Raw genomic sequence first — 27,383 nt, forward strand, 5'->3', positions numbered from 1 at the left:
ACAAGATAAAACTAGTGTTCTTACAACAAATATTTAATATTTAACTGTTTTACAGAAAACAAATTTAAATAACATAGACTTATTTTTGCTAATGATAATTTCACAAAGCTGACAAAATACAGAGAGCAGTTCTGTGATTAAAGAAGAAATTTAACATTAGGAACTTTCTTTAGGCTTCCACCTCCACGGCTGATGAGACCACGCAGACTTGTGCAATGTCATCATACTCGTAAGTTCTCTTTAAGAATGTGTCAGTGAGTCTTAAGCCAGAGACGCTCTAAGAGAGAGAAAGGGGGAACATTTCAGTTTTCACTCATTGATAATTACCAGAGAAAATACTGCTATCAGAAACGATAATTCAGCCCATCCTGCTGATTACCAAAAAGAGAACGTACTTGGAGCCCCTGCACTGAAGACAGGAGAGTCAGGGCCAGGCAGAGCGAGGAGCTAGGATGCAGCTTTCCCAGCTGTCGTCCTGAAATCCCACACCAGTGGATAGAATTGGTATTGCACATTTCCAGGACCAGATCCATCGTCCTTTCACTGCTAAAGCAAACAGAGAACAGGAATAAATCTTGTTTATTTCCTAAGGAGACACCATCACATACATCCCTTCTGTGTCTCAGTACATTTACTTTCTGGGTGTCCAGGAGAATAAAAACCAGAAAAAGAATGGAAAACGAGCATGTCATTATTTAACTTATGAGGGCGCCAGGGACCACTTGGGAGTTAGAAGCAGGACGGCCACAAGTTCAAGGCCAGCGTCACCTATACAGCCAGTGTGAGGCCAGCCTGGGCTATAAGGAGGAACTGTCTCAAAAGCCAAACAAACAAAAATAAGGATAATGAGGGCATGGCATCTTCCGGGCTTACAGAAGCCTTCCGGCAGCCTTACCTTTTCTCTAGACTTCAGACATCTGAATCTCATTCTATTGTGCCTCTTACTCTCTGTACTGGGAACTCCACGGGGAAGAAGGACAACCTAAGTCCGTTTAGTCTTTTTACAAACTATTGTTCTCTTCGACTGTAACTAGCAGGAAATGACTGGCAGGACTCGGACATAAAAGCCATTCATGCTTGCTCACTGTGTCCCCATGAAGACTCCTCTCCTGGCAGACACCACCACTAGATCAGCCTATGCATGCTCATTTTCAAAGTTTTCACGAAATCATGCTAAAGGTTCAGAAAGACCAGATTCCTAGTCTATTGCCATTATGTTCAGTCCTTCAGTTTTGTATGCCTTGGGATTTGGCTCCTGTGTTAATATTTACTTAGAATTTAACTTACATACTAAAATTATATTTGCTTTCACATGTTTCTATCTCCATAACAAACATTAGAAAGGCCCTGTGTTAGAGACCACTTCAGATACTCAGTAAATTCTGTAAGAACCTAGGAAGTTGTTTTCTCTGACGATGATCTACTTATTTATCTCATGCATGTGTGTATGTGCAGGTATACATGTGCTTGGGTGCACGTGGCTCTGTTCCTCTCCCATGTGGGCTCTGGGACTCAGACTCAGGTCATGCTTAGCAGCAAGTGCCCTAACCCACTGAACCTGGTCTACACGGTAAGCTCCAGGGTAGCTAGGGCTATACAGAGACACTGTCTCAAAAACTAAGAGGGTAGGGGGATAATTAAAGGGTTGGCAAGAACTTTGAGGTAAGGAGAAAGGAGGCCCAGGCACACACCCTGGCATTACCTGCAGTTTGTGATTTTACAGGTAATATGGAAAGGTTCTTCTAGGTTCACGGTATCTGGGATGGCCTCTAAAGATAGCCTAACATCCCCGTAACCTGGAGCCTGTGGGGGAAAAAAGTAACACAGTTAAGATACGCCTATTAAAATCCCTGTCGATGTTAAGAAGACACCATGCCAGCACCTTTCCTCAGCAGACAAGGCCTGCAGGCGATGTCCTGTGAAAATCCTGCGGCTCTGCTGGGGCGTCTCACTCCCACTCTGCGAGCTTGGGTGGGACAACCCTGCAGACCCGGACTGTTTGTGATAATTACTGTGGGCTCCCTAGAATAAGATGAATCTTGCCTCTAGATAAGGGATGAGTTAGGACTTAGGGGATCTGATCTCAAAGGGTTGCTGAGTTCTAGTCCAGCCAGGACTACATCGTGACACCCTGTCTCCAAACAATGACAACAAAGGGTTAAACGGTAGGCAAGCACTGTAAGTCTAGGAGGGTCAGGACATTGCCCACAATACCTCACTGTAACTGTCAGACAAACAGTAGGTGCTGGGCAACAGTGGCGCATGCCTTTAATCCCAGCACTCGGGAGGCAGAGGCAGCTGGATCTCTGTGAGTTCAAGGTCAGTCTGGTCTACAAGTGAGTTCCAGGACAACCAGGAAAACTCTGTCTTGAAAAACCGATTAAAAAAAAGGCTGATAAGCAGTTAATTTAAGTCCTGTTTGGTTAAGTTAAAAAAACAAAACAAAAAAAAAAAAAAAAAAAAAACAAAAAAACAAAAAAAAACAAAATACAGATAATAAAGAGAAACCAACATCTAACCGAACATTTCCATGAATCTCAACACTAGTTTTCTCCTAGGGACCAGCACACATACTCTATTTTCTAGAAATCTGGGTGACTTCACGGTGCTCTGCTTTTTAGGGCTAAGCTGAGTTACCCACCTGTCGTCTGCACACTCAACCCCACACTGGCCTGTTTTCTCGACTCACCATTCTTTGAAGCTGGCTGGTCTGTAACCTTCCCCTTTCCCCCAGGTTTGTTTTCCACACTATGTCCAATTTTCCAATGACAGTCACTCCCTTAATGATGCCAGCTTTTTCTGCAAACTCCTTCTTGGGCTTTAGGCAGTATAAGTACTGGCGTGTATCCATTGGCTGCAAATATCCTCTGGATCCAAACGTAGATACACTGGCAGGGTTAGAAATAGAAGAAAAATCTGTTCACACCTTTCTGAAGGAAAAGCTATTCACGTGGTTAATTCTTCTTTCTCTCGCTCTCTCTCTCTCTTTTTTTTTTTTTTTTTTGTTTTTTGTTTTTGAGATAGAGTTTCTCTGTGTAGCCCTAGTTGTCATGGAACTCATTCTGTAGACCAGGCTGGCCTCCTACTCATAGAGCTCTGCCTCCCAAATGCTAAAGGTGTGCCCCATCATGCCTGGCTTGTGTGGTTAATTCTTTTGAGGAGGAATTGGATGATTTACTGCACAGAGATCTAGGAGTGGTCAGAGGTTTCAATCTAAACAAAAAGAGATGTCTGCCTGGTGGGGCAGTGAGTTCTAGGTCATCTTGGGCAACTTAGTAAGGCTCTGTCTCAAAATAAAAAAGTAAAACAGAGGCTCAGGGCTATCTCAGTGGTCAGCACTGGCCTAGCACCTGTGAGGAACTGAGTTAGTCCCCAGTGCCACCCTCCCATAAAAAAGGAAGGGGGAGGCAGAGAGAAACTCACTTAGGAATAAGTAATACACGCTACTCTGTTTCTCTGTGTGGAGCTGGGGACAGAACCCAGCGTGCTGCATATGCTAGGCAAGTGCTAAACCATTCAGCAACACTACCACCCTCGAGATACACCATTCTAATCTAAGTAGTTGCTTTCAAGATGAAGAGTAGAAAGTTGTTTTCTCATCGAAAGTAAAGGAGGCTGTCAACTTTTCTGTATCTTACCACCACACGAGCTTTTTTATTACTAGGAATTACTAGGAATCATTATTACTAGGAAAGTCTGGCACGCTCTCTAGCTTGTACCTCCTCATGTACACTAATAAAACATTGTTTGTTCCTTGTCTTCTAAAATAGCTATAGAAAGACATGTTGGGCTGGAGAGATGGCAGTTAAGTTTCAGAGGACCCGGTTCGGTTCCCAGCAGTCACATGGCAGCTCACAACTGTCTGTACCTCCAGTTCCAGGGGAGCTGATATCTTTACACCGTTGCACATTAACTCTGATGTCTATATCTTCTTACATGCAGACAATTTCTTTTTCAAATTCACACTCACCCTATCTTCATTTCCTAATATCTTCTCCACTATCCTTCCCACGTTTCAGCTTTATCATTTGCAAGGTAATAATGATAGCTTCAGATTTATCTGGATGAAATATGAAAGTTAGAGAACAAGTGTAGCCGGGTAGGGGTGGCACACACCTTTAATCCCAGCAACCGAGAGAAGAGGCAGGCGGGTCTCTGTGAGAGATAGAGAGACAGAGAGAGAGAGAGAGAGAGAGAGAAGAGGCAGGCAGGTCTCTGTGAGAGATAGAGAGACAGACAGAGAGAGAGAGAGGGAGAAGAGGCAGGCAGGTCTCTGTGAGAGATAGACAGAGAGAGAGAGAGAAGAGGCAGGCAGGTCTCTGTGAGAGATAGACAGACAGAGAGAGAGAGAGAAGAGGCAGGCAGGTCTCTGTGAGAGATAGACAGACAGACAGAGAGAAGAGGCAGGCAGGTCTCTGTGAGAGATAGAGAGAGAGAGAGAGAGAGAGAGAAGAGGCAGGCAGGTCTCTGTGTGAGAGAGAGAGAAGAGGCAGGCAGGTCTCTGTGAGAGATAGACAGACAGAGAGAGAGAGAGAAGAGGCAGGCGGGTCTCTGTGAGAGACAGACAGAGAGAGAGAGAGAAGAGGCAGGCAGGTCTCTGTGAGAGATAGACAGAGAGAGAGAGAGGAAGAAGAGGCAGGCAGGTCTCTGTGAGAGATAGACAGAGAGAGAGAGAGGAAGAAGAGGCAGGCAGGTCTCTGTGAGAGATAGACAGAGAGAGAGAGAGAGAAGAGGCAGGCGGGTCTCTGTGAGAGACAGAGAGAGAGAGAGAGAGAAGAGGCAGGCGGGTCTCTGTGAGAGATAGACAGACAGAGAGAGAGAGAGAAGAGGCAGGCGGGTCTCTGTGAGAGACAGACAGAGAGAGAGAGAGAAGAGGCAGGCGGGTCTCTGTGAGAGATAGACAGAGACAGACAGAGAGAAGAGGCAGGCAGGTCTCTGTGAGAGATAGAGAAAGAGAGAGAGAAGAGGCAGGCAGGTCTCTGAGAGATAGAGAGACAGAGAGAGAGAAGAGGCAGGCGGGTCTCTGAGAGAGACAGAGAGAGAGAAGAGAAGAGGCAGGCGGGTCTCTGTGAGAGAGAGAAGAGGCAGGCAGGTCTCTGAGAGATAGAGAGACAGAGAGAGAGAAGAGGCAGGCGGGTCTCTGAGAGAGACAGAGAGAGAGAAGAGAAGAGGCAGGCGGGTCTCTGTGAGAGAGAGAAGAGGCAGGCGGGTCTCTGAGAGATAGAGAGAGAGAAGGAAAGAGAGGGAGAGCGAGAGGGGGAAAGAAAGGGAGGGGAGAGAGAGAGAGAACAAGGTCTTTGAACAGCACAACACAAGATGGGGAAGGGCGAGGATCTTTATGTAGAGGGAGGTCCACGTGGGTGTGAGGAAAACACATTAGCAATGGCAGACATGCTGTTATGCACTTTTTCAATCTACAGTGTGCACTTTTGCTTGTAATTAGAATCAACACTGGCCCGCCAATCATAGCATGGCTACATGAACAAGAACTGGGGGAACTGTGCGCGGAGGAGTATGATGCTCCTGGGGAAGCTGTTGCAGAAGGCTAGCCTAAGCGTAGCCTGGCAACATGGAGAGAGCCTGGCTTTAAAACAAACAAACAAAGGGCACACAAGAAAACATTAACCAAAAGGAGAAGCTGCCTGGGGAAGGCAACTCATGGGACTTCTGCTTTCTCATTATGGTTTTGATTAATCTAAAACTTCTCTAAAAGATTACGTTCACCGATTATTTTAAAATAAATCAAAATCTACTAGACTAGAGGACATTGGAAAAGCCTGAATCTTTCCAAACAATAGCAAACATTTCATATTTACCATTCCCCGGCTTGGGTCACCGAATTTAATTCTGTTACGTTGTACATTATCGATGGCTCCAGCGAAACTTTCTCCATAAACATAGGTGAGGTTGTAATGTTCTGAATTTGGGCTTCAAGAAAGACTTCATCAGTCTGAGGACATGGAAAAAAGCCACCAAAATGTCACGGTATTTATAGTATTTACCTTAATGAAAATATCTTACTTATATGAAAAAACATTAACCACAACAGTGATTAGTTCATGCCTGCAAATCAAACTTATCACAATTAATGCAAGAAAAGAAATCTTCATCCTAACATAATAAACAGGAGCAAAGTGAGGTGTTAGTCAACAGGTGCCCTGTCAAACAATGGATGCGGGATAGCTAGGATATATTTGGTAGAATCTAAAAGCTCGTGTTTAACTAGTATTTTGGTAACAATGAAAAGTCCAAATCTGGTAAGATGTTAAAGTGTTAGAAGACACTTCAGTGTGATGGGCACACTCGGACTGGGCCAAGGAAAGGTACTCAGGGCTTCATTGGACTGTTCTGGCATAATGTAATTAATGTGTAATAAATTCAATTGACCAAGTGACCACTAACTATTAATAATCTGCTTTTATACCCGTCAGGGTATAATTTCTTGCATTAAAGCAATTTATAAGTAGACTTAGTCATTTCTTGGTTCACTTTATACTGATATTTAAAGTTGAAACAAGACTAGATGAAGTGGCCCAATGACATTTCAGCTTCTAAACCAGTCACACTGAAGTATTTTGTGGACTTTAACAAGTTCAAACATCATTCATTTGAGTCGGTGGGTAGCTTAAAAATTCAATTTACTAATACACGAATTCCCTGGTTATTTCTGTTAAACATACTTAATTTCATGCCTCTTGGTTCTGGGTCTCCTTTGAGCGACTAAAGAATAAAGATGCTATGCTTAAGGGTATTCAGAAATTACTTTTCTTCCCCCAAATGTTTCAGTTATAGAACTTGGAAATTTACTATGCCCTCAAATTGGGAGTTATGAGCTTTTTAAATGATGGCATCAGAAAAATGACAACCATGTAAAATATGATGAAGTTATATGCCTTAAACAGATTCTTTAGCCTTTAGATTTGCACTCAAATAAAAATATTAGTACAAGGATTTTTTTTTTTTTATTTTTTGTTTTGAAACAGAGCATCTCTATTAGCTCTGACTGTCCTGGACTATGCAAACAAGGCTGGCCTCCAACTGCTGCTGACTAAAAGTGTGTGCCACGCCTGGCTAAACAATGTACCGTCTAATTAGTTTTTTTTTTTTTTTTTTTTTTTTTTGGTTTTCGAGACAGGGTTTCTCTGTGTATCTGCCCTGGCTGCCCTGGAACTCTCTTTCAGACCAGGATGGCCTTGAACTCACAGAGATCCTCTTGCTTTTGCCTCCTGAGTGCTGGGATCCAAGGTGTGCACCAGCATACCCAGCTCAGTTACTTTTTCTTAAGGAAGTTAAGTGAATATATCCCATAAATCCATTGCTCTTAAAATAACCCAAGGCCCGCATTCCCAGTTTAGAGTGCAATCCTCTGTGTAATTTGATGAACGGCTTGCAGAAAAGGAAAGGAGAGAGCATAGTGGAAAACCCAGCTAGTGTGAACAGCTAGTACCAAAGAGTCCGACATCTGAAAAATTAGGCCAAGGACTCAGTGCTCAGGCTCCCAATGCTGATACTGCACATCCAACGTAACAAGCACATGCTGCTCTCTGTGACAAGAAAGTTGCAAACAGGAATTCAGCCAGTGGGGGAATTTGCTTTTCTTTTGCTTGCTTTTGACAACAGGCCGGCTATACCTGACCCAGATGTAAAACCACCGTGCATCTCAAAATGAATTTCAATTGCACAGTCTATGTAAGGAATGAAAAGTAATCGGATATTTCACAGCAAAATACTGAAAATCCCAAGGATGAAAGAGAATGAGATTTTAGGTCTCCTCTAAAAACAAACAAACAAACAAACAAAAAAACAAACAAAACAAACAAACAAACAAAAAACAAAACAAACCCAAAGACAATGCAGTCATCTCAATGTGACAATTTAATCTTCAATCTCACAGGACAATTTAAAAAGTATGCCCAAGTATTTTCTTTCTGAAGTGACAGAGCTAGTATTCACAACTAACTGTTTTTCCACTATGTTTTGCAGAGATATTAATTAGGCAGAGTCAAAAGGGGGTGAGAAAAGCATATAAATTTGTAATAAAAAATGAAATTACCACAGAACTGAGGTCACTCTAATGGAAAAATAAAAAAGAAAAATTAGAAAAATCAGAGTTAAATGTTAAAGAAAAAGAATAACTTTAAAATGAAATGCATGTTTGCATTTTTTTACTTACTAAAGACAGCATTAGTAAACAAGAAAGTAAACAGGAAGCAACATACAGAAATATGACAAACTACTTTTCTAAAAGGTGAATTGCTACGGTTAAGTGACAATGGGACAGAGAAGGAATCATGACTGAATATTTAAACAAGGACAGATAGGGAAGCGGCTGCCAACTCACCTGGTTGTACACAGTCTTTTCCTGCACTGCAGGGCCCTATTGTACATTCTTTTCCTGCACTGCACGCTCCTGCTGTACAGTTCACCTGCACTGCACGCTCCTGTGTACTGTTCACCTGCACTGCACGCTCCTGTGTACACTGTTCACCTGCACTGCACGCTCCTGTGTACTGTTCACCTGCACTGCACGCTCCTGTGTACTGTTCACCTGCACTGCACACTCCTGTGTACACTGTTCACCTGCACTGCACGCTTCTGTGTACTGTTCACCTGCACTGCATGCTCCTGTGTACTGTTCACCTGCACTGCACGCTCCTGTGTACTGTTCACCTGCACTGCACGCTCCTGTGTACACTGTTCACCTGCACTGCACGCTCCTGTGTACTGTTCACCTGCACTGCATGCTCCTGTGTACACTGTTCACCTGCACTGCACGCTCCTGTGTACTGTTCACCTGCACTGCACGCTCCTGTGTACATTCTTTTCCTGCACTGCACGCTCCATACCTCAGGTGGACATATACTCCATCTTACATTGAGAACAGAAAGAACATCATAAAGTTTCTCTGGAATTTACCTAATGCTGGAATACTTTCCTAGAGGAGGATCTTGGATGATTAAAGTTACCACAAAGCTGTCAGAGGTCATAATTCAGGGAATGTTGGGACAGAACATTCCAGACAATTCAGTTTATTATCTTTTATCATTATTATATTTGTCTATTATGTGTTATGTAAGTATATAGAAAAGTAGATTTATTAAGTCCAATGTCAAATGACACTACTTCATCAAATCTACAGATGGTGATAATAAGTCACTGCTCTGTTCTGAAACATGAATACACATCACTATTTGGGACACAGGGAGTCACATGAATTGTGGTTACATTATGCAGCCCCCTCCACCAGAGTAAGTGTCCTCAGGCTAGGGAAGATTCCTGCTTACATTATTTTGCTTCCACACCTGACAGCAGGTGACCAAATGTCTGACTCCCAGCTACTAACTTCTGTATCTTCCTGCAAGACATTCCTAGTGTAGAATACTACAATAGAATTTTTTCATGAAGCCAGGTTTTCTTTAGATGGTTCACATTAGCATGATTAGAAATAGTTTCAAAACACGTTTGACATACACATGGCACAAGGACCATAGTGAAGTATATGTACTAGTTCATTCACAGTGATGTGGTTTACTAGCTTCTTAAAACACACAATGTGATTCATGCTTTTGGCTGAACAGTAATTATTTGTACTAACTGCTTAAAACACACAGTTTGATTCATGCTATTAACAGTATTTATTTGTCTAACTTGTAATTTTGAGGCACTTTGAGACCATAGAGCTTTTTTCCACTCTTCATTTCTTTTTGTTTTCCCAATGATGTGTTTTAGACTGCTTCAACTTCTTATCCCATTGTTATTTTATGTGCTGTTCTAAGTCATCTTGTTAATTATATGCCTTTTTCCTTTCCTCTAGTAAATATTTACAGGCTAGCTTCCTTTACTGTGACAGCTAAACAAGTCCAGCTACAACACACAAGGTATACTGAGAGACAGTATAATTTGCAGTGACAGGACTACAAATTTCTGACTACCACGTGGTATGAATAAAAGAAACAACCCATGACAAAATACTGTATCTGAGTAACTCTCAATTTATCCTAGAGATTTTGAGGGGCAAAAGAAGTTTTCATAAAAAGCTCCCTCTTTTTCCTTCAAGCCAGGCTCTCACTAATGATATCTCAGGGCGACCTCTAGCTCACCATGCAGCACAGTTGACCTAATTCACCAAACGCCCACTTCAGCATCCCTTAGCGATCACAGGCGACTGCAAACATTCCTAGCTGACATTTCATTTTCTACCGCTCTCCAGAGCGGTAATAGAGAATTTGGGGGAAAAATCCAAACAACAAAATTCTTTCTCTTAGAGTCTGTCCTACTTGATCTTTCTCTACGCTAAAGAGCAGATCATGTTCTACTCTTCAAGTTACTTCTTTCTCCAGTTTTGGCCAACGAGGCTTTCCCAATAAGCTTCTAAGGCACTCGGCAGCTGGGCTCTACCTGGCACACTGACTTTCCAAGGAGGACTTGCTGTGTATACCTCTCTTCTATGCCCGCCACGTGACTCTTGTAACATCCCTAAAGTCACTGCAAATATTCAGCAGATTGCTAGTGTTTGAATGCAACGCCACCACCAGTATGGAGGATTGTAGGGCAGTTGTTTAACAAAAAGGTGAATGTCCCAGAAAATTATGAGAGTAGAAATCAAGACACATTGATTATATGTTGGCTGACCCCAGAAGAACGAATCAAATTTATCTCTTACTGGAAGTTAGGCTTATTATCACAATTAGTTGTATCAGCAATTTACTTCACCATGACAGGAAATGTAACACCTCTGATTTTCAGTTCAGATTTCAGTTTAACTTATTAGGTGCCTAACACTTACCTCTGCGTTATAAAATTTGGTTTTCACATCCAATGGCTTGAGGACCTAGTTGACACAAAGTACATCGATCAGGAAATTTGGACTCAACAGGTTTTTGTTTTAAATCACAAGCGTTAAAGCCTCAAAGTCACGTTTAATTTTAATTGTTACAGATTTTTTTTCAATGTATGCAATATTCCTGCAAAACAATCAGTAATTTTTCATTTAAATAATTCTTTGGACATTTAATGCTATTTTCAATCATCTTATTTGGGCTTTCTATTCATTTTATCTCTTTATTCTTGGTGTTTTGTCTCCTCAATGAGACAAGATTTTATATTTAAATAAAATGCTTCATTTTATTATAAAACCATTACTGGTGATAATTTATGTTTGACTTTAACTTAGTCTGACTTTTGAACACCAGTTTGTAAGTGAACCCAAGAGGTGAGATATTTATTTGAAACTTGTTTCCCCCTTGGAATAAGAGAAATGATTATACTTCCAGGCACTTGAAAACAACTTTATCCGCTATAGTCAATACCTGGAATTTGAAGAATTTTCTAAAATACATTTTTTCTCCACCCTGAGTTGTGTAACTCACAGCACACACCAATCTGAAACAGAAAGATGTCTTAATATTCTGGAATCATTTCCCATCTCATTGCTTAATAATAAATACTTCAACTACATTTATGAAATATAAAAAAGATTATGACAACAATGTGAAACTAAGAAAGATTACAGCAGGAAAAAAGTTTTAGTATATATGGATGGATATAAATAAGTGAACAAGAAAATTCTCTTTAAGAAAATGAGGTCAAGGGGCCAGAGATGACTCAGTGGTTAAGAGGGCCTACTGCTCTAGTGGAGGGTGTGGGTTTGATTCTGCAGGCACAGGGCTGCTCCTAACAGCCTGTTTAACTCCAGTTCCAGGGGATATGCCACCTCTTCTAACCCCCATTGGCTCCTGCACACACCCAATGTAATAAATATGTTTACACAGCCTCACACACATACACATAAATTTAAAAAAACTAAAAAATAGATACCTAGCACTTCTGGAATAGGAATGCCAAATTCTTCCTTTGGAAATAGAATATGTTCCAAAATAATTTCCAGAATAAATAAACATGAAGGGGAAAAGAGTTCATTTGCACTAGAAAAATTCGCACCTTAAAGGAAACTCAGGGTAGAGTTAACATGACACTATGGGGAACTGTGTACAAGTTTTAATCAAAGCACTAGGATGGCGCATGCCTTTAATACCAGCACTTACCAGGCAGGGGCCGAGGCTGAGGCAGGTAGATGAGTTATAGTCCAGCCACAGATACATAGTGAGTTTAAAAAAAAAAACGACCAAAAACACAAAACCCACTAAAACAATGTAAAAGGTGGCATAAAATACTTCTAATAACAAACATGATAAGGTGGTTACATTGTTAATAAATAAAGGGTTCTGCTAATTCAATCAATAAAGCACAAATGTGTCACTCAAATGTGAGAAAAAGAATGCATATCCAGATTATGAAAATACATAGATTGTTACACTCCTATAAATAGTTAACTAAATGTGAAATGGCAAGTCACACATATAGTCCAGAAACTAAAATAATGAGATAACATTTTCAGTCTTACAAGGTTTGGCAAGAATCCCTTGGGTTGGTTGGTGAGGGTTAGAGAAACTTAGTTTCTTTGCATTGCCAGATGGTGAAAGAAATTTAGAAACAACCTTTTGGTTTAAAGCCTTAAAAAGGCTGATATATACAGAACATCTTCTGTACATACATATATGTACATACATATATATGCATTTAAAACAACATGGAAATGTATCAGTCTTTCAGTAGGTCTACAGCTTGGTAAGATTGGATAATTTAATTGATAAGTTGGATAATTTCTCCTTTATGCTGGTGCCTTATACTGATGATAGGAGCTAGAAAGTAAGTTGATCCAAACACAATACTAGAGCTGGGTATAGTGGCATATGCCTCTAATCCTAGTAGGGCAAGCTGAAGCAGGAGGGTCATAAGGTGGAGCACAGCTTAGCTACCATGAAGAGAAGAAGAAAAGGGATGGTTGGGGAGAGAACCCTGAGGAATCCTTTGAAGAGATAGTCGGCTTCTGTGGAGTGACTGCCATGCGAGCCTGAGAAGCCTAAGTAATTTCAGAGGGCTGAAATGGTTGAAAAACAGGACTCAGATTCAAGTACATTCACAGCAAAACTCGAGGCTTCTTCCTGTCTCCTTTGGTTCTCTGTCTGATTGTCAAGGTAGGACAGAGGAAAAGCTTTTGAGAAGTAGTAAACTTAATCCTTACATGTGTGTCCCAATTTCCTTGACTTCATGGTGGATGACATCATCAATACAGCAATCAGGTTTAAGTTCAGCCACGGCAGCGTTGGAGGCTGAAAGGTTTAAGCGCTGAGAACTTGTCTGAAGATCCGCCTTGAAAAGAGAGAGGTATAAGTATCCACATGAGGTTGGTTAGGCGTCCGCAGGCTATGGATGGGCATGGGTGGGAAGGACAGCAGGGGCTGCTGGCTGGTTATCTGGGAAGAGGACCACGGAGCAGGGAGGTGAGGGGGCTGAAGAGGAACGGTGTGGTTCATATGAAAATATCATAATGGAACCCATTAGATTATACCATTAATAGGTCATTAAAGAAACTGAAAAAAGGGTCAAGGGAGGAGTAAGAGTGAGCATGGAGGCATAGAGAGAGCACTCATTTGTGGTGAAAACTTTTCTGTAGAACTCTCATGCTCAGAACCATGGCAAGACCACACACATGCACACTGCGATACCAACAGGCAATGGAGCCAACCAGGAAGCAGGGAGGATCCAGTGCCAACGCAAGCAGTAACATATGAATTTTACAGCTCTAGGGTGCAGACTACAGCTACGGGAGGAGGGAGAGAAGGGACAAAAAGAACTCCCCTAAATTTGGGAAACAGAGTCCCAGGCAAAGGACAACACAAGTCACACATTTATTTTGTGTACACACCATGATTAGATAAGCATGCATGTATTTATGGATATGCACGCATGTATTTATGTAAATATGTATATGTGTATATATAGTTATGGATAACAAGAAAGGTAAGTCATCACTCCTGGAGTAAAAAAGATACAAATCAGAAAAAGTCTACACAGCTACCTTTCATGTTAGATTTGCCTGAATCATCAGTGTGAACACATAAGGGATTTTTTCCCTTTGATACAGAGTCTCACCTGGTCTAGGCTAGCCTTGAACTTCCTGTGTATGACTCTGAACTTCTGGCTTTTCTGTTTCCACGTTTCCAGTGCTGGGGCTGTAGACAGGAGCCATGGTGCCCAGCTTGAACACGTGTTTATTTTTTCTTCAAGATTTTGTTTTAACTTTATGTGAGTGTTTTGCCTGCATTTAAGGGTGCCATGCATATGCATGGCCTGTGGAGGTCAGAGCGGGCATGAGATCCCCTGGAACTAGAGTTACAGATGAGCTGTCATATGGGTGCTGGGAACTGAACTTGGGTCCTCGGGAAGAGCAGCCAGTGTTCTTAACCGATAAGCCATCTCTCCAGCCCTTGCCTTGTCTAGATTTATATTACATAAATGTGGGTATTCACATACACATCCATATAAACGTGCATGCATGTGCGTGCGCGCGCACACACGCGCACACACACACACACACACACACACACACACACACACAGCTCATATAATTTCAAAGTCTAAATTCTGCAGATGAGTGAAAACACCCTGTCTGGTGTCTTCCCTCTCTTTTATTTGACATGATGCTCTCTACTTCCACTCACTTCCTTGCAAATGACAGAATTCCTTTTCTTTACAGCAGAACAGATCTCTTGTGCATACATGCCACATTTATTTTCTCTATCCATCCACATAGTGACGTTTTACTTGCTACACCCTTTCTCTTTTGAATTCATTGCTAAGGACTTCCACATTCTAGTGTTAGATTTCTCAGCTAATTCCAGAGTCCTCCAACTGATCCCAAATGGTGCTCACAGCAGTCTTCCTAACACAAACTGTGACTAGTTTTAGTAAAAGCCCAGTGAAACAGCTTTGCCATCTGACACGGCACATGTGGCTTTGTTTTCCTCTAGAGGCACACGCTGCCTCTGTCTCCCCCTGCCCTATACTCATCCCTTAAATCCTACCTGACATCCTTTCCTCTACTGTCTCTTCCTGTAACTAGGAGCGACCTCTAGCATGTTCTCTCCTAAGGCTTCCAAGTGCTCTTACGTTAATCACACACAAACACTACAACCATCATTTTCTCATCCCAGCTACCAGAAAGAAACCTTGAGTAGAAAGAAAATGGTTCTGTGTCCTCCATAATATTTGGTACTCATCAGTGATTGTCAATAACATTTAAAAGTCTAGTATTGAATGGAAACAGCCGACCTGAACAAGGGGGAGCTCACAGACTCCAGTCTGATAGCTGGGAAACTAGCATAAGACCGACTCAGACCACCTGAATGTGGGTGTTAGTTAGGAGGCCTGGGCAGTCTATGGGGCCTCCGGTAGTGGATCAGTATTTACCCCTAGTGCACAAATGGACTTTGGGAGCCCATTCCACATAGAGGGATACTCCCTCAGCCTAGACACACTGTGGAGGGCCTAGGCCCTGCTCCAAATGATGTGACAGACTTTGAAGATCTTCCATGGAAGCCTCACCCTCCCTGGGGAGCAGAAAGGGGATGGGATAGAGGGTTAGTGGGGGGCAAGAAAAGAGAACTGGGATTGACATGTTAAACAAGATTGTAATAAAAATAAAAAAATATTTTAAGAGAAAAAAAAAAAGTCTGGTATTGACCATGCATTTTAATGAGGTTTCTAAGACTCAACAAAAATAAAAATAAAATGCTTTGTAAATAAGAATGTCACTTACCTTCACCAATATATCTTTTACAACTTGATTGCTGTCGTTATGGACACTGATGTAACTGGAAAAGGTCTCCCCCAAAAATATATTCCTATGAAATGAAACAGCATTTTAGGCAGAGACTCATCAGTCCTTAAGGAAGTCACTGTGTTCACGTAAGAACTTCAGGGTGAAGAAAATTTACTGAAGAGTGCAGGAAATATTTCTCCAGTGTCCTTTACTTTCATTAGGCACTTCAAAGTGAGAGTATAGTTACACGTTCTGTAATACAGCTGTCAACTGCTGCACAAGTTCCTGGCCATCCCGGAAATAATGGTCCCTGTAATCAGAGCTGGGCTGCCATAAGATTTGTATCTGAATACACTAGAAAATGTCAGTTTTGTTTTTTAAATAACTTACGCTCTAAATTTATAAGTTCCAAATTAACTCACCTTGGAGAACTTTTCCATTATTTTCCTAATAAAGCGACCACTGGCTTTATACTATTTAGCTTCTTGAAAAAAAGTATTAACTTTGATGTGTACAGGTGTTTTGCCTGCAACTATCCAGGAATGCATGTACCCCACATGCATGTAGTGCCTGAGCTGACCAGAGGAGAGTTGGATGCTGTGGTAGTTTGAATGTCACTGGCTGCTACAATTCCATTGGGAGTGGCACTATTAGGTGGTGGAGCGTTGTTGGAGGAAGTGTGACACTGTGAGGGTGGGCTTTGAAATTTCCTATGCCAGGATACTGCCCAGTGTCTCAGCTGACTTCCCGATGCCTGAAAGACGTAGGACTCTCAGCTACTTCTCCAACACCACATCTGCCTGCATGTGGCCATGTCCCACAATGATGATAATGGACTGAACCTTTGAACTAAATGTTTTCCTTTATAAGCGCTGCTGTGGTCATGGTGCCTTTTTCACAGCAATAGAAAACCTAAATAAAGACAGGTGTCCTGGAATTAGAGTTACAGGCAGTTATGAGTAGCAATGTGGGTGTTGGGAATTGAACCCAGGTACTAGCAAAGATCAGCCTGTGTTCTTAAGGGCTGAGCCACCTGCTCAACCCCTACTCTATATAATTTTAATAGTTTTTATATCAATATACTTCCAAGTTTTCAAGATACTAGTTTATGATCATACCCTATAAGCTTAAGAAAAGCAAAAAACATAAAAACCTCATCAAACTGGAAAAGTTCCTTTTTGTCTCAGATCTTCTCGGTTTTGAAAACAGATTTTTAACTCATTGATAACACAGGATAAGAAAAGAAATAAAAAAAAATGTAGGATTTATTAGCTGATAAATCTGGTGTGTTCTATGGAGAAGAGGGTGTGAATGAGTCCCAGCAAGGGAAGTGCTCTGAAAAAGTTAGCAATGTCAGTTAGTTCAAATAAGGTCCCCACAGTCACCACCAGAATAGACCTTAGAGCTGGGTTATGTTGACAATGCCGTGGTAGAGCAGAGTCGCTGTCAGTATAAGACCTAGGGCTGGGGTATGTTAACAGTGCTGTGATAGTGCTGGGTAGACAAAGTTAAAATGCTACCATCCTTTCAGAACCACTACTGACACTGTTCTAGACTGCTTTAAAAAATCAAAAATAAAGTTATCAAGAGCGATTTTTTTTTTTATCCCTTACTGCACAAGCAGCACTTTCCTAGGCCGCATACCAACACGACATAAAAGCTTCTGGGTATCACTGCTCATCTTATGTAAATTGATCACTCTTACCCGAAATTTTGGGGTAAAGTCAACATTTCTCCCAACATCAAAATCTCTGCACCATTTACAGTTGAGGGATCATCTTTCATTAACTGGTTAAAGAGATCACCTGCAGTGAGAAAAAAAAAAAAAAATTCTAACATAACCTTTAAAGCAGGCTTTACTTATGTAAAGGAATGAGGACCAGACTGGAGAGATGGCTCAACCATTAAAGGCTAGACTCACAACCAAAGATGCAAGAAATGGGGGCCAGTGTGCAGCTCAGTGGGAGAGCACTTGCCTAGTATCGACAGTGTGACCAGGCCAAGTTTCCTCCATCGTGTTTCAGGTGGAGGCGTCTTAGATTTAACCTGAAATTGACATTCCCTTTTTTTGGTATTGATTCTGAAAAGTCCCAACCCTGATTTAGAAACTTGGGGTTAAAATGTACCAGCGAACTGCATGTTCCTGGCTTCTGTTCAAATGCTTGCTTGCCTGCTTTAATTCCCCTTGCAACTGACAAACAGGGCGTAGCTTTTCTGTGTTCTTTGCTTTAAAAGCTCCCTGTAACGTGCATTTGAGGCCGCTCTGTGAGAAGTGTTTCTCTCCAGGAAGCTGCTAGCCTGCTTAACCCTTATTCTTAATGCTGCCTTTGCTGGGGCCCAGGGTCCTTTGTGTCTCTAAACTGCAGCAATAAATAAAGCCTTGGATTTGAATCCCCAGTGCCAAGGGAAGGTGGGTGAGGGAGGTTGTCATATTTCCTTTTATTCTGGACAAAAATAGTACTACCGTTTTAATTTTTAACTTTCCCAAAACAGACCTAACTGGGTATAGCCTGAAATCCTAGCACACAGAAGTGGGAGGCTGGGGGTGGAATTTAAGAGCAGTCTCAGCTTCATGGTGAGTTCCAGGCCAGCTTGGGCTCTGTGAGTCTCTGTCTCAAAAAACCAAAACTGAGACACAATATTCATACTCATTTTTGAGTTACAGTATTGAAATTCAATATACAAAGTAAGATGTCATTTCTAATCTTTACTACCACAAAATTCATGTCAAAATATTCTAGCCATGTGGTATATGCCTGGGACAAAGGGACCAAGATTTCAAGACACCTTGGGATATGCATTGAGACCCTGTCCCCAAAATAAAACAAAATTACTTAAAAAAAAAAAAAAAATCTGATCTCGCAGAGAATAAATACTTCAGAAAACAAAGGAATTTGCAGGTCATGAGACATAAATACACTTTAGAAACACCAATAATTTTAAACAGAACGCTAATGCATATATGAGTACACAGGTAACATCCTGATAGTGTTTGGATATAAACGTATCTTAAACTAAAAGTCTCTTGTTATCTTCTTGAATTGTAGGCTATAAATGAGCCCAGTCTCTTAGATGGTCACCATTCACATAGTACAACTACAGGCAAAATGGAATTCAGCAAATGAGTAATAGAAGACTTGTAAGGGCAAGCTTCTTTCAAAAATAACGCGGATAACTCAAGCTTCAACTTTTCTTTACATACCAGGCAAGTCTTTCTCCTCGCATGTCACAGGAATATTGGTGAACAAAGTAGGCTTAGTCAATCGCATCACTGTGAATTAAGAAACACAAAATGTCTAAATTGTTTAGGGTTAATATTCAAGTTGAATGAACAGTATTCATCAATTTCCTGCTACTATAACTTAATTATAATACTAAATATAAGTGCTACCACTATACTCTACAAGGTTAGTATTATTTACATTGGCAAAACGGACAGTATGTCTGTTGAAGGCAATTTTAACATCAAGGATTATATATAGCATAATACTTAAGTGACAAAACCCAAACTAGAACTGGATGTCTTCATGCTCCTCACAAAGAATTCCCCAAAACAGTTCTTACTTGTAAATTTGGGGTCACAAGGGTGAAGAGGTCTTTATTAAGAATATCCTGTGGAAGTCAAGCAGAACTCGCTTCCAAATAATGTTAGCCAGCTTAAGAAATGGTGTTAGTGTCTACACCCTTTATTTTATTTTATTTTTTAAGATTTACTTATTTTTATGTGTGTGAGTGTTCTGCATATGTCTATGTGTACCATGTGTGTGCCTGGTTAGAAGAGGTTCTAAGGCTCTTTGGAACTGGAATTATGGAAGGTTGTGAGCCACTATAATGGAATCTGGTTCCTATGCAACAGTAATATGTAAGTGCTCCTAACCTTCGAGTAATCTCTCTAGCCCCCATTCTCACCTTTAACTAGGAACACAGAAACAGTGAAAATTATCAAACATAATAGGTACAAAAAGTAGCCTTTTTAATTTGAATAGCTAAAATTCAAAGCCCATCCATCTTTGTTGTTTTGTTTTTATGAAGCCTAGGTGGGCTCAGATTCTATACCTTCCAGCCTTAGCCCTCTTACTGTGGGATTACAGGTGTGTGCCCCAACTGAACATACCACATGCATGCAAATTTATGAAACTGGGCAAGCAGAATTACATATATAGCTCACCCCTTAAACTCTGTTGTTCTTGTTTGAAGTTTTGAGACAAGATCATATTATAGTCCAGGATGACCTGGAATGTGCCATGAAGTTCAGGCTAGCCTTGAACTTTGGAATCTCCTGTCTCAGTTGTTCAATACTAGCACTTAGCCACAAGTAAGCACTCAGCTCACCCCCGAGTGCTTTTGAGATAACCTGTTACTAGCAGCGCAGGCTGTCCTGGAACTCAGATTCACCTACCTCTGCCTCCCCGGTGATGGAATGGGTGTGTATCACGCCCATCTGTCTCTTTTTGAGCTTTAAAACAAACTAGGGTTTCAATGTCCTTTTCTAGAGGACAAAATAAAATCTACCAGTACCAAATGCATGTTTATGGCTATCTCGTTCCTTATGATGAACTAATGGATCTCAAAAACTGAAGATGTTATGTACACAAGAGCAAATGGTACCTAAAAAAGGAAGGTTTAAGAAACTCTGACAGTGGTCTGGGAAGGTGGTTCATTTGGTCAGTGCTTGGGTCCAAGCATCAGAAGCTGAGGTAGATGTCTAAAAGGCTGGGTATGGTAGTGACACGTGAATCCTTGGCGCTTGCTGGCCAACTTGCCAAGGGAGAGAGGGAGACCTTGACTCCATAAAAGCAAAGCAAACAAAACAAAAAACAATGAACCAAGGTGGCCTGTGCCTGAGGTGCTAGGCTGTCCTCTGGCCTCTACATGTGGGTACTCCCAAGAGACACTGGGCAGAGCAACTAAAAGGAAGTCCTGGTTATTGGATAGTAATTTTATACCGATGCTTGAATGGTAAAGTTATTGGTCAAGAATATACATTTAGTCTCTTAAGAAAAAAAAAAAAACATGCTTATTCATTTCGATTGGCTAGGATTACTCAAACTAGGTAGATTCTACTTCAGATCCAATGTCCTTGCTGCATTTTACAGCCTCACCTGCTTGGCTGTGAACTCTAGATTAATTTTTGGTATTTTGTGAAGATGAAGTAAATTATTAACTGAGAACTCATTTTGAAAAACAAGAACAACACATCTATTACTTGTTAAGTTGGGAAATCAAGTCTAAGACCAGGTCAAAGTTAAAACAAACACCTCTTTCACTCTGAATTGGTCCTATCATTTAAGGCAGACGGCTAACAAGGAAACTAATTATGAGAGTACTGCCTCTTTCCTGGAGTGCTGACTGCATTTCTCCAAATGGTCTCATTGACGCATCTTCCCTAATTATCTTTGGTCTCTAGTATATTCTATGTGTGACCAAACAGTGAAATAACTGGATCTTTATTAGATCATAAACAACCTATCACTGCAGAATGCAGTAAAGACATTGAATCTGACATGGAATCTATCTAGTTTCTCGATAATTCTGGCCAACTAAAATGAACATGCAAATTGTACTTGGCCCATTTCATTGGTTCATGACTTTAGCTAATAACAGAATCTTCCAGCCCCTGGGAACCACATGTAGCACCAAGTTCAAAACCTGACACCCTTTAAAAGGCTCCTAGTGGGCAGGACAAAGAGAGCAGTGGATAAAATCACACCAAGCCTGATTATCTGAGTTCAAGTCCCAGAACCTACATGATAGAGCGCGAGACCTAGCCAACCTCTGCAAGCTGTCCTCTGACCTCCATCTATATACTGTGGTGTGTGCACTATCGTGCAAAGACACAATAAACAAATAACTTGAAGATAAAATAAAGGCCTTCTAGGAAATGACAGCGGGCCTAAGTTTTCAGGCCCTGATAACCTCTTATTGCTTGTTTAGGTAGATGGGAAAGGAATATTTTCATTTTTTGGATCACTATGCAAAAAAACCTTCTATTATTTTCATTTTTCCTCAGAGAAGTGGAAAGCAATTCATCCAGAGTAAATTGAAAAATTCAGATCTTCTACATATGAAAACAAAGCTGTTTTTAACTGCTGGGTTTTAAAACTGTTAATAATCTCACTGTAACTTACACTTCTGGGTCTGTTCTAAACTTTTCAAAATAACAAAAGTATCACAAAAGTGCCATGATTTCCCAACTTTTGACACTTAATTGGCAACCTTGTGATAAATCCTGAAAAATACAAAATCAGACATATTTGTGCTAAGACTTTTAATTTTATACACATACAGTATTACACTTAGGTGAGTTAAAAAAATAGATTTTTAAGGATTAAAATTCATTTAAACTCAATCAATGGTGACAAAGAACACACTCTCAATATTATTACAAACAATAATTCATCACAGTTTACTTCAAAGAACACTACTAAACAGTATCTAGAATGTTCCTGTCTTGACTGACAAACCTTGGAATTATGTGATACTCATTTATATACTGAATACAAACTGTATACATTCTAGACAATTATTTCTTCACAGTATAAAATTTTAAGTCATTAAAAAATGTAATGACAAAATTTATTCATTTTATAATTTCAGTCCGTATTCATTTCATTTAGAATACTTTTTCTGATAATCAGAATTCATTACATACTAAAAATAACACCATACTTATGTACAAACAAATGAATTTTCCCAGTAAGGGATAATCTTTCTTTAAGAACATTTCCTACATATTCACAGTACATAATATCACAGAACACCCATATCTGGCCTAACTGTCTCTGGATAGTGGCATTGCACGAAGGAAGTTCATTATGCCTGATGAGGTGATTGAGTTTTGTCCAAATGTCTTCCAGAGTCTGGTTGTTGCAAGCACTGTATTCTAATGTCCATCTTGCTCTATGAAGGGAGTGCAAATGCAATGTCTTTAAACTAGCTTGCAAAGTTTTAGACAAAGGAAAAATCTTTTTTGAACAGTGTTTGCTGGCAAGTGAAACGCTCCAGGATCTCTTTCTGCGCTGTTTCCCTTTTCCTGAATTCCTATCCAGACTTCCAGAATTATTTTGTTCATTCACTGCGTGTGACTGAATTAAGTGCTGTGTTTTCAAACTAGGCTGAAACTCCAAAAGATCTACTGTGCAATCATAGCTCTGAGATTTAACACTAGGTTCTGAAATGGTTATGTACTGTTTCACATTCTCAGCAGCCTCTCTGGAAACTACAGGTGGTAGTCTTTTGGGCTTGAGTGGAAGTTTGGACCCATCTTGTGGAAACCAAGGAATAAATCTTGATAGCGGATGAGTAGGAAAGTCTTGAATTGCCTTTTCTGCAATTTTTGCCAGTTGCATGGGATCCTTTTCATATGGTCGATAATGTAGTATTACTTCAGTAGTCATTCTGCAGTAATCCATTAACTCTTAGAAAGAGAAAATGTCTTAGCTGAATTCTTCAGAGCTAGAATGTAATTTATTATTTACAAGACTGTCTCTCTCGTCAAATCAGAAGAAACAGGACCTAAAGTGGAAGTATTGCAAAGAATAAGATTTGGTAGGGGCAGCCAGCAGACAGATAGCCAAAGAGGAGAAAGCAAAACCCATTCCTTGTATGGTATTTTAACAAAGTGCTATGACAAATGTGAATACAACTGCACACTTGAAAATCCTTTCTCACAACAATAAAGTATCTGAACTGGATTCCAAAGAAGATTATATTTAGTCTGAAAATGCAGGTTGTAATTTAATTAAGGACTTTGAAATATTATCATTAATGTTGGTAATCATAGTCCTGAAACCACAAGAGAAACAAAAATCCGGCGATTCTTATCACTTAATGTAATATGTAAAATTTGTGTGTGTGTGTAGGGGGGGGGAAGGGGTAGGCAATGGGAGATGGCTCAGTGGTTAAGAACACTAGTTGCTCTTCCAGAGGACTAACGTTCAATTCCCAGCACTTTCACAATTGCTCACAACCATCTATAACTCCAGCTCAAATATTTGACAACCTCCTCTGACCTCCGTGGGCACCGAACACTCATGGTACACAAATATACATATATGTACAGACAAACATGCAGGTAAAACAACCATATATAGTCTTCTAAAAAACCACTGTTAAAAAACAGAAAACATCTGTGACTTTAAAATGAAGCAAAATGAAATTACTAGGTTTTTTACTTTGTTTTGTTTTAGTTTGTTTGAGATGGGGTTTCACCCTGACACTCTGGCTACCCTGGAACTCACAATGTAAATCAAGACCTGCCTGCTTCTGCTCCCCCATGCTGGGATTAAAAATGTGCAACATCCTGCCCTGCTCAAAATTACTAGGCTAAAAAAAAAAAATGTATGTGGGATAAAATTAATATGATTACACTCTAAAATCTTATAAATTCTACCAACATATAGGTAGAATATTTAATTACTCTCTCAATCATAAACATAATAATGATCACTTCTTGGCTTTTGGCTGCAATCAAGGATGAAGAATTACTGATTTTATCTTTCTTTTTCCTTCTTTACACCTTCCACTGTGAGGCAGGGCACTGAGAATTCTTTTATTGTTGTCTGAACTTATTCAGTGATAGACTCAAAAAAAATAAATTTTGAGAGCTCTTTTTAGGTAAAATATTTTCAAGAATAATAAAAGGCACTGGGGGGTGTAGATCAGTCAGTAGAGTGCTTGCCTAACATGGACAAAGCCTTGTGTTCAAATCCCAGCACCCCATAAACTGGTATAGTGGTATACATCTGTAATCCTAGCACTTGGGAAGTGGAGGCAGGAGGACCAGGAATGTAAGGTTATCTTCATTTACATTGTGAGTTTGAGGTCAACCTGTTACAATTGTGACCCTGTCTCAAAAAGGAGACAAGTGATAGAGAGAGCTAGAGAAGAGAGAAGGCTAGAGAGAGAAAAAAGAGTAAAAAGATATTATTCTAATATTTTATATGTAAGAAAGTTAAATATTCATCTAAATTGGTATGTTTGAATAGTCAATATCAGTAAAACTAAACCCTGTGAAGTTCTTGATTACCTAAGACAATGTAGGGAAAGCAGTATCAAAGAGGTTTAATATAAAGTCCTTGTCCTGTTTGTGTGATTTTAAGTATTGTTTACTAGGCACTTTGTGTGTGTGTGTGTATATACATACATACATACATACATACATACATACATACATATATATATATATATATTTTTTTTTAAAGATTTATTTTTCTGTCTCCATGTATCCCTGCAGGCCAGAAGAGGGCACCAGATCTCATTACAGATGGTTGTAAGCCACCATGTGGGTGCTGGGAATTGAACTCAGGACCTCTGGAAGACCAGCTAGTGCTCTTAACCTCTGAGCCATCTCTCCAGCCCAGCATTTTGTGTTTCTAAAAATGATGACTAACAACAAATAAAACTCCCCAGCACTGGGATTTTTAGTAGTGTCAAAATTGTGTGAAATCACACTTAGTGACTTACGTGTTTTAAGTTCATATAGAAGTGGTAGGAGATGTCATTCTGTAAATATGTTTCTTGTATTGGTTAATGAATAAAGCATTGTTGGCCAATAGGAAAGCAAGATAGGCAAAATAGGCGGGACTAGGAGACTAGGAGAGGAAGTAGGGGATGATTCAACATGTAGGACCAAGAGAGCGCTCAAGGGGTCCCTTCCCCAGACCTAGTCTCCCCCCCCCCCCCCCCCCCCGCAACATCCTCCTCCCCAGCCCCATCACCCCCAATGGTTGTGGTCAGTGCCACAGGTACAGAGAGAGCGAATATCTCACTACATAGAAGTCATAAGGTAATGTTATCTGAAAAAGCTGTTTCATTCAACAGGAGGTCAACAGGGCATCTCAGAAGCATGAAGCAGGCCTTGTTGAATTATTGCCTTGAACTAGATAGGTACGTAGTAAGTTGCTAGCCCGTAAAAGATAAGTAATATCTAGTCCGCACACTAGATGTAAGACTGAGACAACTGTTATACACATGCAACCTATTTTAGTCTAGATCATGTGGAAACCTACAGGTCTGTTTGTTGCATTACCCAATGTTGTAACCTTGCTTAGTCCCACATTCAAAGACAGTCATGTTCACTGCAGCTATCTATACACGATTGTGAGCTTCTGGGATCTAAGATGTATGGATCAGAGTGTGGGGGAGGACATGAAGCATATCAAAAGGGTTGCATTAAGGAAGGCAAGTGCAGTTCAATCTAGTTAAAATGTCTTCTATGTATTTTCCTAGACCAGTGAAAGGCATAACCTCATAACCATGCATTCCAAAAGCAAGAAAGTGCAACGTGGCAGCAGAAAACATAAAATAGCCGAGCACCGGTAGCAAACGCCTTTAATCGGAGCACTCAGGAGGCAGAGGTAGGCGGATCTCTGTGAGTTCGAGGCCAGCCTGGTCTACAAAGTGTTCCAGGACAGCCAGGGATGTTACACAGAGAAACAAGGTCTTGAAAAACCAAAACCAAACAAAAAATATAAAGCTGAAACTATTTTAAATAAAAGGTTTTCGATAAGCAAATTCAGGGCAAATCTGCCCCGCCAGCTTTCTTCTGCTTAAATTGAATCATTAAAATTTATACAAAACTGCCGTGTACAGAAAATTAAAGTTGATAAGACATTCTGGACAAATTCCCCACAAATATGGTACTAAAGAGTAAAGTAATGTGTAGTATATTCAACAAGTTAAGAAGTATTGGGTGTATTACCATTTGTTTTATAAATCCTTGGTATTATCACACGACAGATAAGAGAAAACCTGGTAACTTTGTTCTGCTACACGAACGGATAAAAGAGTAATAAAAAATTGCTTTAAACCGGACGGTGATGGCACACAACTGTAATCCTAGCACTCGGGAGGCAGAGGCAGGCGGATCTCTGCGAATTCGAGACCAGCCTGGTCTACAAAGCGAGTTCCCGGACAGGCTCCAAAGCTACACAGAGACACTCTGTCTGGACCGTCCCCACAAAAAAAAAAAAAAAAAAAAAAAAAAAAAACCTCAACCAACCAACCAACAAGCTTGCTTTAAATGCCAGCTGAAATTTATTCTGGTTCACAGAGATCTCCCCAGCAGGATCGAGGCATGAGCTGTGGATAAAGTCTGGTGACTGCGGTAAGCACAGATCATAGAGGGATTTAGGATTGCATTTCATTCTAGTAGGCATCTCTCAATCTCTCAGTATTCAGGAAGAGGGCGAGCCCTGCTGTGGTTAGGAATGAGGCTGGGAATCCTTCCAATAGTGAGGGGAGGGAGAAAAAGGAGTAAAGAGCCGTAGGCAGGCAAGAGTTTACCTTTCAGCGCCAGCAGGTGCTCCTGTTTCGGGGGATTCACTTCCATCTTGACATGCACTTCCGACCTCAGGCTCAGGAGTTTCACCCTGCGTCGGGAAGGAAACTGCAAGGCACAAGTTCCGGAAGAGTCGGCGTCAAACACACTCGCAACGTCGTTCGGCTCGTAATAACTTCTCTTTGCATTAGATCTGGTGCTGCCCCAGTGAAAATCTTTTCACGAAGGCCATTCCTTCGCTCAGAATTACACAGACAGACTTCAATTAGCCACTTTTAGCTGACAATACATGGCTTCCCAAAGGCTTACACTGCGCTGGCAGGCGCCGGGAGGGGGAGAGTGGGTGGGGACTGTGCTCGAATGGCATGCTGGGATTTGTAGTTTACTTTGTTCAAACTAGCGGTGTCGGGGCGGGGATGAGCAGATTCCTTCACCGCG

The 27,383-nt window shown here is 40.7% G+C and overlaps 1 protein-coding gene across 4 annotated transcripts; it reads right to left on the reverse strand.

Moving 5' to 3' along the window:
- Positions 1 to 12: 12 nt before the first annotated feature.
- Positions 13 to 27,191, reverse strand: Trappc13 (trafficking protein particle complex subunit 13). Of its 4 annotated transcripts, none has more exons than XM_051182878.1 (13): positions 26,951 to 27,191; positions 18,867 to 18,935; positions 17,370 to 17,469; positions 15,662 to 15,746; positions 13,085 to 13,212; positions 11,310 to 11,382; positions 10,787 to 10,831; positions 8,054 to 8,071; positions 5,817 to 5,950; positions 2,690 to 2,888; positions 1,703 to 1,803; positions 396 to 546; positions 13 to 277 (listed from the first exon to the last, which is right to left on the reverse strand). In XM_051182878.1, exons 1-13 carry the CDS (start codon positions 26,994 to 26,996, stop codon positions 170 to 172), a joined length of 1,257 nt encoding a protein of 418 aa, XP_051038835.1. In that variant the 5' UTR covers positions 26,997 to 27,191; the 3' UTR covers positions 13 to 169. The 4 variants fall into 4 exon arrangements, with proteins under 4 accessions (XP_051038835.1, XP_051038836.1, XP_051038838.1 ...); XM_051182879.1 differs by having other exon boundaries at positions 396 to 543; positions 26,951 to 27,190; XM_051182881.1 differs by lacking the exon at positions 8,054 to 8,071 and having other exon boundaries at positions 396 to 543; positions 26,951 to 27,190.
- Positions 27,192 to 27,383: the final 192 nt, after the last annotated feature.

The sequence above is a fragment of the Phodopus roborovskii genome, unplaced genomic scaffold, assembly GCF_943737965.1.
Source record: "Phodopus roborovskii unplaced genomic scaffold, PHOROB, whole genome shotgun sequence".
Taxonomy (NCBI): domain Eukaryota; kingdom Metazoa; phylum Chordata; class Mammalia; order Rodentia; family Cricetidae; genus Phodopus; species Phodopus roborovskii.